Source organism: Gossypium arboreum, chromosome 3, assembly GCF_025698485.1.
Source record: "Gossypium arboreum isolate Shixiya-1 chromosome 3, ASM2569848v2, whole genome shotgun sequence".
In the NCBI taxonomy this organism is placed as follows: Eukaryota; Viridiplantae; Streptophyta; class Magnoliopsida; order Malvales; family Malvaceae; genus Gossypium; species Gossypium arboreum.
The window spans coordinates 6,665,868-6,687,465 of NC_069072.1; the positions used below are offsets into that span (position 1 = coordinate 6,665,868).

Here is a 21,598-nt window from a genome sequence, read left to right on the forward strand (position 1 = left end):
TTGTTTGTTACCTTATTTTTTAGTGATAAATTGTGTAACATCTGAGACATTGGTTTGTATTGGTAATTTAGTGACAACAATCAAAATTTACTTCTTATATCAATCATGCATTGAAACAATTAATATAAAAATCTTCATCAAAATTTTATTATAGTTTCTTGAAGCAAATTAAGAGACGTATTATAGTGTAACTAATAGTAATACGTAATCTAAACCATTGGATAAGCTTTGAATTCACCCATCCCGTAATGTGACCGATGCTAGAGCTTACTTGCGAGTTGCCGGTCTTATTATTGAATTGCAATATATATATTTTATACGTATCGCATTTTCTTCAATAAATATTACTGTTGCTGTAGCCACCGCTGTGAATTATCTTGCAGTTGTAGCTATGAAGACCAAGGAAGTTAGTGGACGCCTGGTTCATGTTTTCAGTGTTGTTATTGCTCATGTGTTTGTCTTTACAAACCCAAGTCTGCTTTGCAGTTGATACCATCTCCAGAAACCAATCTCTTTCTGGTTATAAAACCATTGATTCAGCTGGAGTCTTCCAGCTTGGTTTCTTCAGACCAGGAATGTCTTCCAACTATTATATAGAGATGTGGTTCAAAAAAGTGTCCCCGCTCACTATAGCTTGGGTTGCAAACAGGGATAAACCTATCCATGATATATATTCATCGGTTTTGAAAATCTCTGATGGTAACTTAGTTCTGTTCAATGAGTCTCAAGTGCCAATTTGGTCTACAAATGTTAGCCCAGGCTCAGGCTCAGGCTCAGGCTCAGCCATCTCAAGTTCTATAGTAGCAGTTCTTTTAGATGATGGGAATCTTGTTTTGAAAGACTATCTGAATTCATCGGCAATATTGTGGCAAAGTTTTGATCATCCAACGGACACCTGGCTCCCGGGTAGTAAGCTTAGATTAAATAAACAGACAAAGCTGATGTTTACAGCTTTGGAATGATGCTTTTGGAACTTCTATCAAAAAGGAGAAACTGCCAACACACAATTGATGAAGAAGGTGCATTCTTTCCAGTTTGGGTTGCTAGACAATTGATTGAACGCACGGATCTCCTCAAACTCTTAGATAGCAGACTGAATGGAGATGCCAATTTAGAAGAACTCTCAAGAACATGTAAAGTAGCTTGTTGGTGTATCCAAGATCTGAAATCCAAAGGCCATCGATTGGTGGAGTAGTTCAAATCCTGGAAGGGGTTATGGATGTAAGCCTGCCCCTATTCCACGATTTATACAAGAAATTAGTGATGACCAGGAGAACATATTTTTCTTACCTGACTCAACGATAAGCTGTTCACAGGCCCAGGCCATACTTTAGTTGTTGCTACTCTAAGTAAGAGCATTTCATTCTGAATGAGTTCATGAGCCTAGAAAACAATATGCTAAAAGCAAATGCATGATGTCTATATTTGGCAGTGAATATAGCTTACACTTAGCTTAATTCCTAGGAGGGTAATTAGCACAAGCATCATGGTTTCGGACACAGTGGCTATCGTGTACTTGTTAACTATCCATATTCATAGTTTGAGCAACCTTGACTCATCAAATAAAATATGTATCAAACTAGAGATTTAAGAATCAGAGTTTATATTATGGTGTGAAGCAAAAACTTCCTGCTAATATATAGTCATAATTCATATTAAAGGGCTTAGTAGCATATTGTCTTTATTCTAGATGAAAGAAGGCAACAATTAGGAGAAAAATGAGTCAATGTTGTTAATTCAATATAGCCACACACAAAAGGAATAATACAGTGGAAAATGGAAATGGAAAAAGAACAAACATAGAATACATCATGCTAGTATTTCGAAACTGCTAGAAAACACAACAAAGATCTTGGTAATATACTTTCCTAAAACGGTAGCCAAAACTAAGTATCTATAGATCCTAATCGATTTCAATATGAATAATAAATTTAATATAGAAATCCTTAAACTCAAGTTTTAATAAAAATCTGTATAATTCATAAATAACAATTAACTGTATAAATTACAACAATTGTTCACCTAGTCCTACATACATTTTTGGAGCAAATTTTACAGCAATTCTTGCAACCTATGAATGTTTACATAAGAAGTAAATAAGAAAAAATGTAGAAATATAATCTATACATTTAGGATTGAACTGTCTACTATCATTTCTAGCTTGAAGAGCTGCCATAATCAGAGCTAGAAGAAGAGCCTCGCGGAATATTAGGAAATGGGTTTCCAGAGCAAATTGAAGCAAATTGACAATGGCGACACTTCCAACGTTCTTCTTGCGGGGTGTAACTGGCTTCTCGTTCACCTAACCAGAATTCAAGATTGCTTTGAATTTGTCTTTTGAGCCAATCAGGATCATATGCAAATTCATCTTCACCCAGCACTGACTGATCTTTTTGTAGTTCATATCTGCTTCAAAGCAACCACATCATACAGCTCGGTAAAAAAAAGGTTTACATATAACTCTAGCTAAGTTGGTTCACGTAGTTATTCTTGAAAAGTAACATCCAACAAATCAAGGTTCTTCTTAACTTTCCTATTCCTCCGTTGCAACAAAATGAATATATCTCATACCATAAAAAGTTTACTAATAGGGCTTCTTGTCTTAATATAACAAAGGTTTCTTAACTTTCTTATAAGCTGTAAAAGTAACATATTTTAAGTCATTCTTAATGCATTTTTGGATGATTAATGATGTAAATTAGTGAATTTGATGCTCCTAATCCTTTAAATTCATGTTTCTATACTTCGGAGAGCATTTGGGAGCAAAAGGAGCGAAAAACGAGCCAAAATCGGACGAATAGAGCTGTTTCCAGGATCCACACAGCCTGGGCATTTCTACACGGACTTGCCTTTGTTGTAATTATAGTTAGTTTAGTGACCATCACTTTCCTATTATATTTATGTTATTGTCAAGACAGTTGTAAGAGATATCAGTGAAACAGAAATTAAAGTGGCATCGGAGCACACAAGGCTGTTAAGTGTCAAAATATATTTTAACATTTAGCTGTTTCTGGTTTGACTTCAATCTCAGCAACTGTCAAAACAGACCATGTTTTACAAAACTGAATCAAAGGCCCCATATAATTTTTGAAAACAATTGTCCATTTTATTCCATCTATCATATCCTCAATGTTATCATGTCACTGGTAAAACAAAAATATTCAACTATCATGTCAAAGTTCTTTAGTTTTTCACTCACCTCAATAGTAGCCGGTCGTGAGAGATGGGAAGCATGCTACATGTGTTTATGTAATATTGAATCACGTCATCAAGTGTCTGCACAGAATACAAGGAGAAAAAACAACTATTTGAGTTAAACTTGATGCCATGAAGATAAATTGGTTACCTTGGTTACTCTTAACTCTATGTTTCACCCTTCACCATAATGCAAAAAATAGTAAGAATTATTTGCTTGCAACAGATTAACCCATCCTTGAACTCAGAGTTCACTTCAATTGGTTTATGCAGCTACCTCTAAGATGTGCCTTTTGGAGTTTGAATATTAGTATTTGCAGCCCCTTCCCTTATTCCCAAACTAAGATGCGACCTCCTTTATACCAAAAAAGAAGATTAACCCATCCTCATTGATGAACAATACACCAAAACCAAAAGATATGAATAGAAGTATCATCAATTTTGTCTAATAAAAAAGATGGTACATCACCCTCTAAATACCCTGGCCATTGCAGATCAAATGGCAATAAATAAATAAATAAGATACATAAAGTTACCTTAGCTGGAAAACCTGAACTAGCAGTTCTCTCTCTGATATCCTTCGATAACATGTAGTTACGATTCAGTGAAAAGAAATCGAAAAATTGTCCAGAAGCGAAGCTATTTGCAACCAAGGTGTCCCACAAATACTTGTAGCACATCAATTGAAGCCTGCCACAGAAAATAAGTTAGATTCATGAAATTTGGTACAAGCAATATAATAGAAGTGGATAAAAATGCTAGTGGCTAGTCATTAGAAAGATTCTGATGCATTGTATATATATCAAATCTTGATAATAATTGCATTATAACAGAAGCCAGTAAAATATCCAACCTTCCATTTCTGCTTTGTGGTTCAGCAGGAAGAGTGTCTCGTACACGAGTCTTTGTGTCTACTAATATCGGGTTTCTATCACTTCCATTTTCAGGCATTCGCAACTCATCGATAACTCCTACTAGCCATATGCCTTCCACAAAGCCTACTCTGATATTATATAAGCAACAAAGTCCATGGTAGGGAAATTACAATGAAAACCAATAGCTCTTATTTGCGTAGCAAACCATTATTTAAATGTCATTTCACTAACCTTTTCAACAAACAAAAACTTTGATAAACAAAAGCATGCTGAAAAAATTGTGCAGTATCATTTCTATGCCAATTTAAAATTTGTAAGTATTAAACTTCTCTTTGATTGCTTCGTCTACATACAAATTTCATTAAGCCCAGAAGCATCATTGGGATAAGAAAAAACTAACTTGAATGTTTAACTGGAAGAAAAGTAATTAAAAAATAATATATATACATATATATAGCCAGATTTCATTAAAATTGCTATTTTGATAATATGATCTGAGTTTTACAGACATTTGATCTAGACTACCCACCAGTACATGCTTAAGAGAAAAAAAAAATTCTGCTAATCAAGATATGACAATCTTGAACTATGGATCTAAATTATGTTGTTTTTACTCTTCATTTTTCTTTAAGTACCCATATTTGGCACATATCTAGACATGAGAATGAGGATATGACCATCCAAGGAACTTTACATAGAAAGCTTTAAAAGATTAAGCTTTATTTGTGTTGGGCACATACCTATATCTGACACACACCCAAGTTCTAGTAACACAGGATCTAAAAACAAAATCTTGGAAAGTTTCTTTAAACCACTTTCTTAGTCAATTTGTCAAAGAAAAAATTACGTGAAAGATGTAATAACCTAGAGCTCAAGCATGAAATGTTATTCTTTCATGCACAATAAAATTGTTTATAAGGCTGAGTGTTATGTGAAGCATGAAATGTTTTTCTTTCATGCACAGTAAAATTGTTTATAAGGCTGAGTGTTATGTGAAGCATGAAAAGCCAGAGATGGATTTTGATTGTGGAGATAACATAAACTGTTGGAACTTACAGTGGTAGCTCACGTGTTATTCCTTCAAATAGTAATTGATTTGCACAAGTTATGAAGTTAATGAACTTCAATGCCCACCTATCTTCAGCTGACTCGATATGAACTTTTACTTTTTTAACAATCTGCAAAGAAACACAATTTATGTCAAATCCTTACATTAAGTGTTTCTAAAGTGAACAATAAAAAAAAAAAAAAAAAGAAGTTGACAATGGAACTCTAGACAAGATTACCAAAATGAATGAAACAAACAACTTTAGAACATATAGGGTAATTTAAGCTTGAAAGTAAACCTCAGAGCTATGTACAAGCGTCACTTGGAAGTATTTCCATTCAACCCAAGTTTTGTTATCCAATTTAACCATTAACCGGGTAAGTTTCAGAAATGATGCATGGAATATGTGTTAAAAACTAGTGTAGTGAAGAATTTGGGTGATACAGCATTTGATATACAATGCACCGTATAAGGAAACAAATTTAACTAATGAATTGAAGAGAAAATTTAGCCAAAGTTTGAGAATATGAAGGTAAATGCATAAACTATAAAGATTCTAACCGAGACATGTCAAGTAAGCTGGACAAACATGTAAAGAGCAGTCGTATTTAAGGGAAATTTGAAAATTCATGAGCTTAAAAACAGCACCTCTTCTTCAAGTTTCTCATGGCGAGCTTTACCAGCTTTCATAGCTTTACTGATTTTTCGTTTCCCAAAGAGGAGGGAAAATTCCATTTGCTTTTCACACCATTCCTATGCAGATTTCCATTTAATTAACAACTAACTAAAATTGGAAAGCAAACCAAACCCATAATCTAAAAATCCTTGAAAACGTAAAAACAAATTTCAATACCGTGGCAGTAATATCTGTGACGGATAACGCCCGTTTTCTTCTAAACCGATGCAAAAAGGATTGAGCAACTCTAATCCTCTTCTGGGGATTCTTTAAATAGTCGGAATCCTCTATATCAAGCTCGCTGGAACCATTTAAACCACGCTTAGATAAGAGGGTAATGGAGTGGATTGTCCTGGAGCGGGTTTGAAAGCGGGAAGTGGGTGAACAAATTGAAGAAGAACTGGAGGAAGAGAGGGAAGAACGAGTTGCTGCATAAGCTGCTTCGATGAGAGCCATTTCTTCTTCACTCACGAACTCGATCGGGATAGTGGGAATCGTTTCATGTTGAGAGTTTGAATTGGGAGGAGTGTTTGGAGGCGACTCAGTCATTTTTGTTTTGAATCTGACGAGTTTTTTGCGGGGAAATGACCGTTGGATTTGGAACTAAACAAATAATCGTTACTTCAGATTTTGTAATTGAGTTTTGTTATTATTATTTTTCTCCACGGTAAAGAAAGATTGCTTCAGCTTTGGGTCTGCTTCAGCACAACGTCGTTTTCACCCCTTTTCAAAAAGGGTAAATATACTTTTTAGTATCTATGTTTGGTCTAGACATTCATTTTGGTACTTATTTTTAATTAATACTTCCATTACACAAAATGGACCAAATGGTACTTCGGACAAATAGTATTAAATTTTTTATGCAGTTCAAAATAGACTTGCTCATGGGCTAGGCTACCCAACTCGACCTGAATGCCCGTTCAAAAAGTGGGAGGTTTTGGGCAAAAATATAAGCTTGAAAAATGAGTTTGTATAAAAAAAAAAGGTTTGTTTTGAAAATGGACTGGGCCTCAGGTAAGACTTTTTTACCCTAAGCCTGGTCCAGCCCGAATTCACTAAATGACAAAAAAATCTACTTTTTTATTATTTTAATAATATTTTCTTGTTATTTTCTCTCTATTTTACTACTATTTCATTATTATGTTGCTATTATTTTATTGTTATTGCTTGGTATATATTTAAAATTTATATAAAAAAATAATATAAAAAATTAATATGGGCGGGTTAGATTGGACCGAGTTTTAGTATTTTTATCAAGATTGATTTAGGCAAAATTTTAAGCCCATATTTAGAGCCAAGCTTAACAAATAGATCTAAATTTTTATTTTGGCTCGACCGTGGTCACCTCTATTTCAAAATGAAACTAATATTTGACATCACAATAATATCATCATTCAAAATTTTAAAAATTTATTAAAAATCTAAAAGATACATAAAATTACATTACATGTAATAAAAAAAGGTACACGACTCAATGAATATTTTCATGATTTTCATTTAATTTTTATAAATTTAAAAAATCGTTTTAATAAAAAATTTATTTTTTTATTTTTTGAAAGATTAATTTTTTCTATTTTTATTAAAAGATATACTTTTAATATAACATCATGTAAATTATAAAAAATGTTTCTGAAAATGTTTCTTGATTTTATTATGAAACATTATAAAATATTTTTATTTTTTTAACTATTTGAATTTTTAAATATATTTTTGATTTTTTGACTTATATTTTTTAGATTTTTATAACTTCTGAGCGTGAGATGACCGTAATCCAAAGATACGTATACAAAAAAGAAAAAGTAGATTTAAGCAATAAAAATGACATCTTTTAAAAGAAATGTCTTTACTTTTCCTTTTTACACTTAAAAGAAAAAGGAGGTTTGAAGAAGAAAAAGAAGATCCAATTCCTTGCAGGATAAGACCACAAAAATATTGTGTTATTTATATGTGATTTAGTAAATAAATTCAAAGTTGCGTGTAGAATTTCAAGGGAAAATATGCAATGAAAAATTAAATCAACAAACAAAAAGAAAGAGCGAGAAATATGGATTGGATCGTTACTCCTAAAACATACGTCGATTTTGTCATGCAAAGAACTGATGTTTCTCACCTAGTTTTAAATCATTATCCGCCACCTAAACCGACAAACCATGGATGATTTACACGCGTCTCCCCCCACTTCTCTACATAAACCACTTCGATCACCTCAGCTCAAACCAAACCAGTTGCTAAAGAAACAAAAAGATGGGTAAAAGATTGTGGCTTTTGCTGGTAGTGCTTGTTCTTGGCTATGGAGCAACAATGGCAATAGGGTTCAAAGGAGAGAAACCAAAGAGTGGTGAAGGAGACGTAAAACAGGAATGGTTCTTGTTGCCAAACTCAGAGTCTGTGATAAAAACCGATGCTGGAGAAATGAGGGTTGTAAGAAGCCATGGAGGAAGGATTTTTGAGAAACTATTGCACATAGGGTTCATTAAAATGGAGCCTCGGACCCTTTTCCTCCCTCTTTATCTTGACTCTAATCTGATACTCTTCATTCATGCTGGTATGTCAGTTTTTGTTTCTCATTTGTGATTCTATTACAATTTATTACTTTTTTCAGTTTTGATCATCTTTTGCTTCGTGGGACTTTGAACCGATGCAGGTCAAGCCACGGTAGGGTTGATCTACAAAGATCACATGGTGGAGAGGGAATTGAAGAATGGAGATGTGTATCAGATCCGAGCTGGTTCAACGTTCTACATTTTGAACACAGAGGAATCTCAGAGACTTCACATTATTTGTAGCATTGATCCCTCTGAGAGCCTCAATATGGGTACTTTCCAGGTATAATAACAAGTTACTCGACTCGAATGCGAGGGTTGAATCCAAAAATGTATCTAACATGGGCATTTACTATATATGCATTGCAGCCTTTCTTTATTGGTGGAGGAACCTATCCAACATCAGTCCTTGCTGGGTTTGGCTCTGAAACTTTATCAACAGCATTCAACGTAAGCAAAATACATTATAGCTGTAGCTACTACCATCGTGGTTGGTGGTGCACTAATGTTAGCATAATAATAGCCATGATTTTTACAGGTCTCGGCGTCGAAAGTGAGTGGCATTTTGAGAAAACAACAGGAGGGGCCAATTGTTTATTTGACCCACTCTCATGGATCAAGCATTTGGACAAAATTCTTATTACTTGAGCAACAAGATAGACTGAAACACGTAAAGAGAATGGTCCAAGAACGAACTGAAGAAGAGAAAGAATGGTCATGGTGGAAACTGTTACCCAATATTTTTGGAATTCAAGACAGTAATAAGAAGCATAAAGCTCCAAAATCCTACAACATATACCAGAAAAGCCCTGATTTCAAGAACAACTATGGATGGAGAACTGAAGTTGATGGATCTGAATATAAGCCTCTCAAAAATGCTGGAATTGGCATTTTTCTTGTCAATCTTACAGCGGTAATCAATCTCAATCAATGTACCAAGTTTTAGCGCATTCATATGATACGGAAGAAAATGGAGGAAAATACCAGAGAGAAAGGAGAAAACAAAATTCTTCACTGAATTTTCATAATCGTTTTACCACCCTCAATCCTCTGCTTAAAGATGGAAATCAGCAATGATTATGGAGTTGGTTGAAAGAGCCGATATGCTACTGATGCACCCTTCCCATACGCACCGTTTCATTAAACTAATAATGCTCAAAACACATCATTTTTTAACTCGAAATAGACACCGACTCGCAACACATCCTTTGACTAAAGATTTTAGCCCAAAACGTTCTGCATCAATACATCTAAACAGAACAATGAATAACAGAAATAATAGAAATACAAAATAATTTTTTCACTCCATAACAGTTACTCCTTCCCCAAAATAGATCCTTGCCCTCAAGGATCAAACGTTGGAAATCGTTGCTGTAGGTTTTGCAGATTCTCCCAAGTTGAATCTTTAAGGAATGTGTTGGCCCATTCTACCAAGACTTCTATGACAGCCTGATTCCCTTTCTTCACCTTGCGTCTGTCCACTACTCAAATTGGTTCTTTGGTCATAGCTCTATCAGTACCCACCAATGGCAAACTAGTATGACTTAGGGCCTTACCTACACATTTCTTGAGTTGAGAAACATGAAAAGTAGGATGAATCCGAGAACCCAATGGTAGTTTTGGCCGAAAAGCCACATTTCCCACCTTTTCTTCAGTACCATAAGGACCAAAAAATGTGGGAGACAACTTTTGGTTCAAGAGTCTCCTTACTGTATGATGCATATAAGGTTGTAGCTTAAAATACCCATAATCCCCAACTTGGAATTCTCTGTCATTGCTATTGCGATCAACTGCTTGCTTCATGCTGTCTTGGGCCCTTTTCAAATAAAACTTAAGCAACTTCCTTATTGTGTCTCTTTGTTGGAGACTTCTATCCACTATGTCCACAGAAGATGAACCAACTAGGTAAGGTAGGCGATAAGGAGACTCTTAGCCATATAAAGCCTCAAATGGGGTGGAGTAAATAGTTGAATAGAAGGTGGTGTTATACCACCATTCAACTATGGGCAGCCAAAGCATCTAATTACCAGGTCTTTTACCATTCACGCACTTGAGATATATCCCTCCAACATCTATTGAATACCTCTATTTGCCCATAAGTTTTAAGGTGATAGGTAATTAACAAATGGAGGTTGATGAATATCTTGTCCTTATCTGAAATGATGGATTTTAGAGTGCCATACAATTTGTAGATCTAATTTAGGTACTCTTGAGATATTTTCAGAGCAGTAAAGGGGTGGGACATAGCCACAAAATGGCGATACTTAGTTAGTCTATCAACCATAGCCAGTATAATATCCTTTCCCCTTGAATTTGGCAAGCCTTCAATGAAGTCCATACTCACAACTGACCATGCTCTATCAAGAATTGGTAGAGGTTGCAAGAGTCCACAGTAAGCAGAGTTATCACTTTTGCATTTTTGATAGATGTCACATTTTCACACCCACTATTTAACATCTATTGATAAACCCTTCCAATAGAGGAGTCCTGCAAGCCTATGACTGGTTGCATGCACGCCAAAGCATCATTAACTTAATTGGACCATTCCCACACCGTATCTTTCTTTAACAATTTAGTTAAGGGCTTAGCCAATGCACCATAGTGCTTGATGAACCTTCTATAATAACCATATAGCCTCAAGAATCCTTTTAGTTCTTTGAAAGACTAGTATTGGCTAATTAAGCACACTCTTAACCTTGGAAGCATCTATTACCACTGATCCATCTTAGATAATATGACCCAAATATTCTATCTCAGTGGTGCCAAAACTACATTTATTTTTCTTGGCATATAATTGATGCTCCCATAGCAACTGTAAAACTGTCCTAAGGTGTGACAGATGATCAGACCAATCAACTGAATAAACCAAAATGTCATCAAAGAACACTAGAATCGATTTCTTAAGAAGGGGTTTATGTACATCATTCATCAAGGCTTGAAATCTAGATGGGGCATTTGTAAGATGAAAAGACATAACTAGGAACTCATAGTGGTATTCATGTGTTCTAAAAGTTGTTTTATGAATGTATTGCTCTCACATGCTAATTTGATGGTAACCAGACCTCAAGTCTAGTTTGGAAAAGAATGTAGCATGTCCAAGCTCATCTAGTAGTTTATCTATCACTGGAATGAGGAACTTATCTTTAACAGTGAGCTGATTGAGCTACCTATAATCCACACAAAGTCTCCAATTGCCGTCTTTCTTTTTTACCATGATAATAGGAGAAGCAAATGAGCTATTGATATATCTGATAATGCCAACTTGTAACATCTCCTGTATCAACCTTTCCAACTCACTTTTTTTAATTGTTGGATAATGGTAGGCCCATATTTTCACCATTATATTCTCATCTCTAAGGGGAATTCAATGATCCTGTAATCGAAAAGGGGGTAATCCACTAGGAACCTAAAACACATCATCATATTCTACTAGAAATTGTTGGAGGTCGTCACTAGAAGGTTTGGCAACTGCTACCAAGGATGCTTGATTGCTTGGAGTCAACTCCAATGTACAATAACCTTGTCCTAACATGGAGAAGTACTTGAAGGACTGAGTCGCAGACAAGATTTGAATTGCACTAGGCATTATGCCTTGTAAGATGCAAGTGTGCCCTTGATAGAAGAATTGCATTGTAATGAAAGCAAAGTTTTAGAGAATGGACCCTAAGGGCAGTAACCATTGGATCCCCAATATTAAATCATGAAATTAGTAACAAATTGATTCCCTTGTGCTTCCTAAGAAATTATTCTATAATGCCCTTGGGTTGACATACTGGCCTCATTAGCAATAGTGACTTTTAGCTTGCAAGAGTGCTTAATTGGTAAGAAAAGCTTCCTCACCAGCTTGGCATCCATAACATTGTAAGTACTACCTAAGTTTACCAATATGATTACCCAAGTAGTCCTTATTTGAGCTGCTATCCTCATGGTATTGTAACCATAAGATCCTTAGATTGAATGTAAGGATAAAATATGAGGTGTGAGGGCCTCTTCCTCCTACTAAGTGATCTTAAGATGCTCCTAATAGTCTTGAAATTCTTCAGATTGAGGACTCCTTACTTCACCATCACCATCTGATTGAAGGTCCAACAGAAGTTGATACAACTAGGATTTCATGCACTTGTGACCAGGAGTGTACTTGGCTACACACCAAAAACATAGACCCTTCTTCCTTCTATCCTTCATTTCATTTTGTGTGATGGATTTAGTATGACTTTTCTAACTACTTGTACATAAGAGAACCCCAATAGAGACAAGAGTGTGATTCAAGGTAGGGCTAACTCTTGTAGTAGGGAATAAGGCTAGCAATTAAGGTTGCCCCCTAACTCTTATTGAAAGATCCTTCTTCTGATTGTTCAATATAATGCCCTTAACTTGTCTAACAACTAAAAATCCCTTTAGTGTTTTAGGCTTGAACAGTTACAGGTATTGTCCAATCTCCATATTCAAATTACTAATAAAGATACTCAAAGCATAATTCTCAAGTAATTGTAATTGGTTGATGAGACTTACAAAAGTATCATGATATGGTCAACTAAACCTTATTGCTTAAGGGGGACCAATTTTGCCATAGGATCTAGGAAAAATTTAGATCCAAACTGTTCCTTAAGACTGTGAGCATAATTGTACCAGGTGAGTAGATGAAATCATCCTTACTTCTGGGTATAGAAATGATGTCAATCAAGAGCTTTTCCCTCTAAATGCAACATAATTGTCCCCACCTTAGCATTATCGACCACACCTTCAACTTCAAAGTACTGCTCCAGGTTAGACCACCAGCTTCTAAAGTTAGTGCCACCAAACCTTAGACACTCAAGCTTATAAGTGTGCATAGGTCTTTCCAAGTGGTTCAACTGAGAAGGTGGTTCAACACTTCTTAAATCCACCATAAGTGAGACAATTAGAGTCACCTTTTGGGAAAACTAGGTGGAGAGCCACCTAAAATGCCTTTCCTCTTATCCTAAGAAGATCTAATAGTAATAACAAAATGTGAGTGACCACCTAGTTATTGCTCAAATAAAGTTTTCAACTCAGACTTGATTTTCCTTTGAAAGTCATCTCTTAGTTCCTTCAAGTGAGCATCAAACTTAGTTTCCCACTGAGAAATCTTTATTTGAAGCTGAACGACCTCCTATTTAAGATGGGCCATGTCTTTCTGCACTTAATTTGTCACACTGTCTTCAGCCATTGAGGATTGAAAGGCTCTGGTACCTTTAATATGAAAGAAAATAGAGGAAGATAATATAGAGAGAAAGGAGAAGAACGAGAGAAGAAAAAATAAAATAAAATTCTTCACTGAATTTTCATAACCGTTTTACCATCCTCAATCCTCTGCTTAAATATGGAAATCAACAACGGCTATAGGGTTGGTTGAAAGAGTCGTTATGTTACAACTGTACCCTCCCCATACGCACTGTTTCATTAATCTAATAATGCTCAAAACACATTGTTTTTTAACTTGACATAGATATTGACTCGTAACGCAATGTTTGACTAAAGGTTTTAGTCCAAAATGTTGTGCATCACTACATCAAAACAGAACAATGAATAATAGAAATAACATAAATACAGAACAATTATTTCTCTCCATAACATCCTATCTTTCATGATATTGATATTGCTTAAACTGTCAGGGATCGATGTTAGCACCGCATTTGAATCCAAGAGCGACAGAATACAGCATTGTATTAAGGGGAAGTGGTAGAGTTCAGGTAGTGTATCCAAATGGAACCTTAGCAATGGATACCTATGTAAAAGAAGGCGATATGTTTTGGGTACCAAGATACTTCCCTTTCTGTCAAATAGCATCAAAATCAGAGCCATTCAAGTTCTTGGGATTCACTACTTCATCACATAAGAACCGACCTCAGTTCCTAGTGGGTGCAAATTCCCTTCTTCACACTTTGAACAACCTTGAACTTGCCGATGCATTTGGTGTGAGCAAGAAGAGAATTAGACGTTTGATCAATGCTCAACATGAATCTATTATCCTTCCTTCATCATCATTAACAGATGATGATGATAAGAAAAATAAGGTGTTTGCATTTTAAGGCAATCCAAAAGGTGATTAAATAACTTTAAGAATGAAATAATTCATTCTGGGTTATTTTTAATGAATATTAGTTATGGATTTAATTGATAAGAAATGGCTGGTAATGTAGGAATGTTGTAGACTAGGAAGCTTTTCTTATTTTCATTGATTTCTTTTTTCACTTCTTTTAGTGTTTTTCAATGAAATTTTTATTATTAGTTAATAAAATCATCACCATTTTCTTTTTATTTCCCTCCTTTTTGTCCATCATTAAACATTTGAATTTTGTTACTACCTTAAGTTGTTTATTTACTTAATATGAAAATTGTAATAAAAGTGCTTGACTGTAGTGGCCACTACAATTTGGCAGTGCAAAAAATTGTGCCAACAAAACTAAATAACACCAAATATTTGTTTGCGTAGTTCAATTTCCCTATGTTTGCGAAGCCTAACTCAGTGGATAATTTCACTATCTTTATTCACAAACACGATAAGTGATTCGTGTTGGAAAAAATAGATTTTTGGAAGCTTTGAGGCATATTCTTGATTAGTAAAGGTGGATATTTGAATCATAAAATTATGGTTTTATATTCTACCCCATGAGACCTTTACAATGGTATATCATATGCTCAAAATAGTTGAGTGATGAATGAGAAATTGATGCTCAAAGTAAGCCACTTGTGAATTATGTTGAGAAAAATGGAAAGCTTAGTCACAAATTGGTTAGATATCAAGTGCGGAATATGTTATATATATGAACCAACTTAGTAGTTATTTAATGACTAAACTAATGCTCTCCTTCACGCGTAGAGGGGTACAAATCCAAACTCATCGGGGTTAGGGGCACACCTATACGACGTGGGTGATGCGAATTGTCTAGACCAGTCGGGCCCTTTCAGGCTTACAGGTATTTTAGCCCAATACATAATTTTATTTTCCTCAACAGAGCTTATCTCTTCAAATACTGCTGAAATTAAAAGGACAAAATTGAGGTTAATGGCTCCTTTAATTCAAACATTAATGGCTCCTTAGTTCACGGAAGTTATTGGTTCCATTAGTCAAAATTTTCAAAACATTTTGAATTTTATTTAAAATCAAATAATTTGCAGGAAAAGATACACAAATTTTTTTTCCAAAATCTCGAGATCTTTTCCTTGCCTATTTCAAACCTTTTTTTGGTTATAGAAGAAAGCAAGGCTATAGTTCGTTGATCACTGCAGTAATGCTACTATCATGCTCATCTCATTATTGTATCTTGGGAGATAGCTGACCAGCGTTTTTCCAGCACCGAAGGAGCGGTCAAATTTGTCTTAAGGAAACTGTAAAAATAAGCCTCAACTACCATTCAGTTTTTTCCTGCCTACCTATGAGTATAACATTTCAATCAAGTTTTTATTTCTGTTTTCAGATTATATATATATATATATATATATATATATATATATGTATATGTATATATATCTATGTTGTTCAGGTTCTATCTTGTGATTTAAATAAATATTTTACATTATTGTTTATTTCTCTAACATGTGTGCATCAATTCGCACTTTATCACTCACCAATAGAGATCTCACATTTGTACCTAAAAACTAGAACATTCGCGTCCAAATCCTCCCCTAAGAACTTGGGTAGTAAACATTCAACAATGTTTACAATTGAGTTTGCACTCTCTCACAAAGACAATTCCTCAAATGAACATATTAGAATACATTTAATAAGCTTTCATACATAACTTAAACAAACCTCAAAGCATATATCAATTTCGGCTTGCTAACATAAAATCTAAGTGAATATAGAGTAACTCATTAAAAATAGCTATTACAACATAAACATTAAAAGCACAATCAATTGGAGATTTGTTCTCCAAATTCAACAATGTAATCTTAATCGAATCTCCACATTCAAAGGGTTGAATTGATGCACTCATATTCAATACAATCTTTAATCAGTTTCCATAGATGGACCATAGTAACTTCAATATAACAACAATATTAACACGTCCAAAGATCTTATTCATTAAATTGTCAACTTAAATATGACAAGTATTTAAATTGCCTTAATGGCTATTGAAGTGTTACTTAATTTCATTTTTCATATATTATCTCGACAACTTTAAAATTTGGTCACCTCATTTAAATGAATTATTTTTCGTAATTGTAATTTACTACTTTTTTTGCCAAGTTTCTAAATACTATAATAAATATTTGTTCAAGTTAGTCTAGAAAGTGATCTAACCCATAAACAGTTCTACCGGTAATCACAATACGGTAAATAAAACTTATTTTTAAGCCCCAAACTCACAAGAGATGTATGGTTGAGTGTTGGGCCTAAAGTGCAACGTACAGAGATGTGAGGTTCTTCTTAGCCTAAGGGTGTTGTCAGCTTTACTACCGCTCAAGCATTTTCTCATAGGAGTGAGTGATGCCCAGTTTCATAATTATGAACTCATTTTTAATGTGTCCTCTCATTTTTATTTTCCTGGAATAAAGGGAAAAGAAAAGGAATAATCTCCATTGATTTCCATTCCAAATTACAATGACAACTTTAGCTTATGAAAAGAGCGGGCCAAAGCCAATGAATTTCTATTATAAGAATCAAAGATTAGGCGTATAAGTATCAAGCTATAAAGTTTTACCAATACCATTCAATTTTTTAAGTCCTAAAAGAGCTTAAGCCAATTATATATATCTCAATACGTGAATGAGAGACCAAAATGTCGAGAATCCTGTGAAACCCAAGGGTTGGTTTTTTTCTTTTCATAATAAAAATTCAAATTTAAATTTTTAAAATTCTTACTTTTAATTTTGGTATTAATTCAAGATATCGTTAATTTAATCAATTGATTTTTAACTCAATTGGTATGTGTATTGTTGTCAATATAGGAAGATATAAGTTCGGATGTGTTGAAATATATTATCCTCCTATTTATGAGTTGTGAAGTATAATTAGAACCTATATAATTTTTTTTTTTCAAAAACAATTTTCTATACATTTGGAGATTCATATTCATCTAATAAAATAAAATATGTGGCGAGGGTGGTGATGATAATGGTGGGTTTAGATATGAGAATGTCCCTTTCATTAAAGCCATTTTGAATGTCTCTGTACCATCTTCCCTTTTTTGGTTCTCTTTCATTAAGCTTAGTATATACACCATCTACTTAATATATACATTACAAGCATACACATCTACTTCGCCTTAATCTTCTCTAGAAGAACCTGAAAAAAAATATATTTTTTAAAATTTTTGAGAAAATTTTTGAAAATATATTATAAAACATAACTAAGGGTGCATTTAATTTTAAACACTAGATTGCCAAATCTGGCAGCTTTTGTGAATGGGGGCAGAAAAGTACCTTATGCCTCTCTTCGATGATATTTATTTATTGTACAAAGAAAAAGATCATTGTTTCTCAACTTTATTCAATTTTATAAAGCTTTATTATTATTATTATTTTTCATTCTTTGTCGTATTTATATAGTTATTATTTTATAATTTCTCTATACGCATTGGACGTGCATCCTTTACATGCGGACCTTAATTAGGAAGCACGTAACTAATCATGAGAAATTTTTCCTTTTAACACTTTACCAATAATATTTTCTGCTTCCATAAAAAGTGGAAAATAATTAGAAAATAATTCTTTTCATAATTAATTTATTTTTTTGAAAAAGTAAGTCATTTATGTATATATAATAATATAACAAATTATTAATATAATTATATGTACTTCAATATTATTTTAATAATATATTATTAAAAATATTTATATTAATATTTAAAAAATAAAAATATATTACAATTTATAAATATTTTATAATATAAAATATGATTTTTTAATTATATAAATATGAATATTTTTTAAATCATATTTAACTTCATTCATCCCTTCCATCTTTAAAGTGTCATTATACACTCTCATATATGTAATATATGTAATTTAAATGATTTGAGATTCAAACGACTTGTATTATATGATATTCTATATCATACTTTAATTATTATAGTTTATTTTATTTCATTTATGTGATGAATAAATCATATGGACTTCAAAATTATGAAATGTAATTAAAACTATAAAAGGCAGACAACTTCCTATAAATTCCTACCAGTTATATTATGGGAACGAAAGTTGATGTGTTTGATGTTTGGCAGCATGCATGCATGCCCACTAACCCAAGCAAAATAATATTCCACGTCTAGATTAGCAAAGAAAATTTGGTGAATAATTGAAGATCAGCGATTTATCAATAATTAACTCCTGCTTAAATGTCGTTCTTTTAATACCAGATTCAATGCTTCTGAGGTCTGGATAAACAAAGAGGGATAAAATAAGGTATCCTCCTTTAATATTGTGTCATGTTATCATCTAATTTTTTTAAAAATATATATATAATTTTTATACGACCAGAGTGTCACATCATTACATAAATCAAAATTAAGAAAATTTGTCAAGGTTAGATACTAAATGTCACCTTATCCCTTTTAAAGTAGAAATACTATTAGCATGTTGGTATTAAAGTTAAAATTAGACAATACTAGGATACTCCCAGTCAATAGTTAACAAACAAAACAGGTGAAAAACATGCAATTCAATCTTATTGAAGCGAATTTCACTTAGGATCAGGTTCTCTTCTCCTTTTTTCCCTGCAATTTTCTTCTTAATTACACGAATCTTTTTTGACTAAAAATTCAGTATATCCAAATATATTTTCATGGTATCCAATTTGATGTAGAGTTTTCTTTAGTAATTGTGGAGTTGGATCACTTTTAGTTAAATTCTTTAACATCTGATCATTTTTAAAGTTGTGGGTCTGAGTAACTTGAGCTTAAGGTACATCAAGTACAACAAAACCATACAGTATACGCATTGCAGAAATTCAGTTCCCAGCCCACGTATTGTATTTAATCCTTAATGAGTCAACAAGCAGCAAGCTGAAACGGGATTGGGTTTGTTTTTTTTTTTTTCTAATGATAACAAATCTTTTGAGATTTTGTTTGTATTGCTTTCAATATCTAACCATATATTTCGTCCCCCAAAAAAAAAAAAAAAAGAACAGGGGAATTGGAATGAAAGAATTTAATAAATAATGAATGCTCTGAAATCTTCCCCAAATAAAAAGAAAAAAAATTTACTGCACAAGAAAGAAGAAACTGATGCTTGTGTATTTTGTCTGTTGCGAACAGAAAATTTTAATGTCAAAAATTGAATGCCCCTTTGCTTTGTTTCCTTTGAAGTAACCCTTCCATTATGACCTTCTTTCTGTAATAATCTTTTGACTTCTTTTCCGAGCTTTTTGTAATGCTTTCCAGGTTCTCAATAACTCCTGCAGGCTGTTGGTGGTGAGGGAGAAAGTACAGCCAAATTGATGTAAGAAGTATTGCACAAATTTTGCCCCAGAATATGGTCACTACCAGACTAATAACAAGCATAAATATGGCATTGCTTAAACTTGAACTTGAACAACTCTTCTGGATTCCTTCTTGTTTCGGCTTCATCTCTGGTTCTTGATGTTTGCTTGTTTTTTGCGTTGAATTTGGGACTGAGTTAGGCTTTGAAACAGTACCTTGAACTCCCTCGGCGGCTGAAACCTTGTTTACTGATTCATCAGCACTTGTATCCAACAACTTACCATGGCTGCTTAATGGGATACCTTTTCTATCTTTAACCCTCTTAGCCTGTTGATAAGATAAGATATATCGATTAGTGATGATGACAGGCGGTTAATCACTTCATCACAAAAAAAAAAAAAAAGGATGAAGAACAAAGGAAAGAAGGAAAGAACTTACCAATAAGATCTCGAATACAACAGCTTTGATGACATGGGAAAATCTTTTCTTCCCGGGACGATGAACCATGATTGAATTCTCTGTATCAGAAACTGAAGAAGAAGACGAAGACTGAGTGGTTGAAGGCTTCATAATATCTGCCTTGTTTTTGACGGTGAGATACGTTAAGGCCCGACGATTTTGGGAAGGATCAACCACGACTGCTTTGGGGTCAAGCATCAAGTCCATATCAACTACGGGTCTAAAACAGAGCAAAAACTTGTTCCTCGAAACGTTCTTCATTAATTTCCTTCTTATTGTAACTGACACTTGGAGCTCAGCCGCTGGTAAAGAACTTTAATTAACCAGTGGAATGCTTCGATTTTCGGTCTAAACAAGGGAAGAAATGAAGCCAAAAAAAAAAAACTGAAACGAAACAAGGAAAAGTGTGTTTTGTTGGTCTGGAAAAACAGCCGGCTTTATACCTGAAAAAAAAAGAGGTATTTCCAATAACCAGACTAAGACGTGATTAGTGGGGCATTATGTGCATATATATAAGGAGTAGTTGGCAGTGAAAAAGGGTTGAGGGGATTAGGGTTGGATGGGATAAAGCAACTTTGAGGGCATCTGCCCGTAAGGGACAGGTGAAAGGATATTATTTTGAATCGGGGCTTTGGTGTTTTGTTGGTTGAAAAAAGAAAGATTGCAATTATGGCTTGGTTGGTGAACTCGAGAAGAAGAGGTCCGAATAGCCGTCCACCAATTCAGTGCTGATCTTATTTAAAAAGACAAACTGTTTTTGGTGGACAGATAATGAAAAACTAGAATTCAGAATTTATTTTACCTCATGTATTATCAGAACATCGCTATAAAAAATTAAATTGATTTAGAATGATTTTTAAAGTTTTTTCGGAATAATAAAAATAGACATTTAATGGAATAATATGTATTTTTATTAAAATAATATGAGAGATGTATAGATATCCCAAATCGGCATGATGGTTGATAATTTTAGGTTGAAATTGAGCATCTCATATGTTTGAAACGAACAAAAAATTTCGGAACCTTAAAATTGGCTGTTGACATATCAATTTGGGGCTCTAATAGCTTGTCATGCTAGTGTAGGTGTAGCAGAGATTCATTGTCGATTTGGGCTTCTTAGACAGCAACGAAGCTCTGCTACCTATTATTTGACATGATTAAAGGTTGAGAATCTTGAATCTACCATATAGAAGAGTGTTTAAAAACCTTAAATTTTTTTGAAACAAATTGCTTAAAAGCAAAAAGGAAAAAAAAAAAAAAACTAATATTGTGGGGAGAAGAAAAATCAGAGAGTTAAGAGAGAGAAAAATAAGGAGTTAATAAAGTTGAAAATTTTCTATTTGTTAGATTGTTATTAAATTTGTTAAAAATTAATTAATTATTATACATATATTTAAATTGTAAATATTTTTAATATT

At 33.6% G+C, this 21,598-nt stretch overlaps 3 protein-coding genes across 3 annotated transcripts; 1 reads left to right on the plus strand and 2 right to left on the minus strand.

The window, feature by feature from the left end:
• Nucleotides 1-1,957: 1,957 nt before the first annotated feature.
• LOC108475530 (exonuclease V, chloroplastic) lies at nt 1,958-6,473 on the minus strand. The gene is made up of 7 exons (XM_017777501.2): nt 5,972-6,473; nt 5,767-5,871; nt 5,127-5,248; nt 4,049-4,198; nt 3,732-3,885; nt 3,200-3,276; nt 1,958-2,406 (listed from the first exon to the last, which is right to left on the minus strand). The coding sequence occupies exons 1-7, from the start codon at nt 6,341-6,343 to the stop codon at nt 2,157-2,159; spliced, it is 1,230 nt and encodes a 409-aa protein (XP_017632990.2). The 5' UTR covers nt 6,344-6,473; the 3' UTR covers nt 1,958-2,156.
• Nucleotides 6,474-7,773: 1,300 nt separating this feature from the next.
• On the plus strand, nt 7,774-14,387 carry LOC108474970 (vicilin-like seed storage protein At2g28490). The gene is made up of 5 exons (XM_017776997.2): nt 7,774-8,339; nt 8,439-8,620; nt 8,707-8,787; nt 8,876-9,250; nt 13,971-14,387. The coding sequence occupies exons 1-5, from the start codon at nt 8,039-8,041 to the stop codon at nt 14,385-14,387; spliced, it is 1,356 nt and encodes a 451-aa protein (XP_017632486.1). The 5' UTR covers nt 7,774-8,038.
• Nucleotides 14,388-19,434: 5,047 nt separating this feature from the next.
• Nucleotides 19,435-20,914, minus strand: LOC108475846 (uncharacterized protein At5g23160-like). The gene is made up of 2 exons (XM_017777819.2): nt 20,160-20,914; nt 19,435-20,048 (listed from the first exon to the last, which is right to left on the minus strand). The coding sequence occupies exons 1-2, from the start codon at nt 20,439-20,441 to the stop codon at nt 19,569-19,571; spliced, it is 762 nt and encodes a 253-aa protein (XP_017633308.2). The 5' UTR covers nt 20,442-20,914; the 3' UTR covers nt 19,435-19,568.
• Between the last annotated feature and the right edge of the window lie 684 nt (nt 20,915-21,598).

Coding starts and splice junctions, on each gene's coding strand:
- LOC108474970 (XM_017776997.2), top strand. CDS start 8,039: ATGGGTAAAAGATTGTGGCTTTTGCTGGTAGTGCTTGTTCTTGGCTAT. Junction 8,340..8,438: donor GATACTCTTCATTCATGCTG/GTATGTCAGTTT, acceptor GAACCGATGCAG/GTCAAGCCACGGTAGGGTTG. Junction 9,251..13,970: donor TTCTTGTCAATCTTACAGCG/GTAATCAATCTC, acceptor TTAAACTGTCAG/GGATCGATGTTAGCACCGCA.
- LOC108475530 (XM_017777501.2), bottom strand. CDS start 6,343: ATGACTGAGTCGCCTCCAAACACTCCTCCCAATTCAAACTCTCAACAT. Junction 5,872..5,971: donor TCACAGATATTACTGCCACG/GTATTGAAATTT, acceptor AAATCTGCATAG/GAATGGTGTGAAAAGCAAAT. Junction 2,407..3,199: donor CACGACCGGCTACTATTGAG/GTGAGTGAAAAA, acceptor GCTTTGAAGCAG/ATATGAACTACAAAAAGATC.
- LOC108475846 (XM_017777819.2), bottom strand. CDS start 20,441: ATGAAGAACGTTTCGAGGAACAAGTTTTTGCTCTGTTTTAGACCCGTA. Junction 20,049..20,159: donor TTGTATTCGAGATCTTATTG/GTAAGTTCTTTC, acceptor TCTTATCAACAG/GCTAAGAGGGTTAAAGATAG.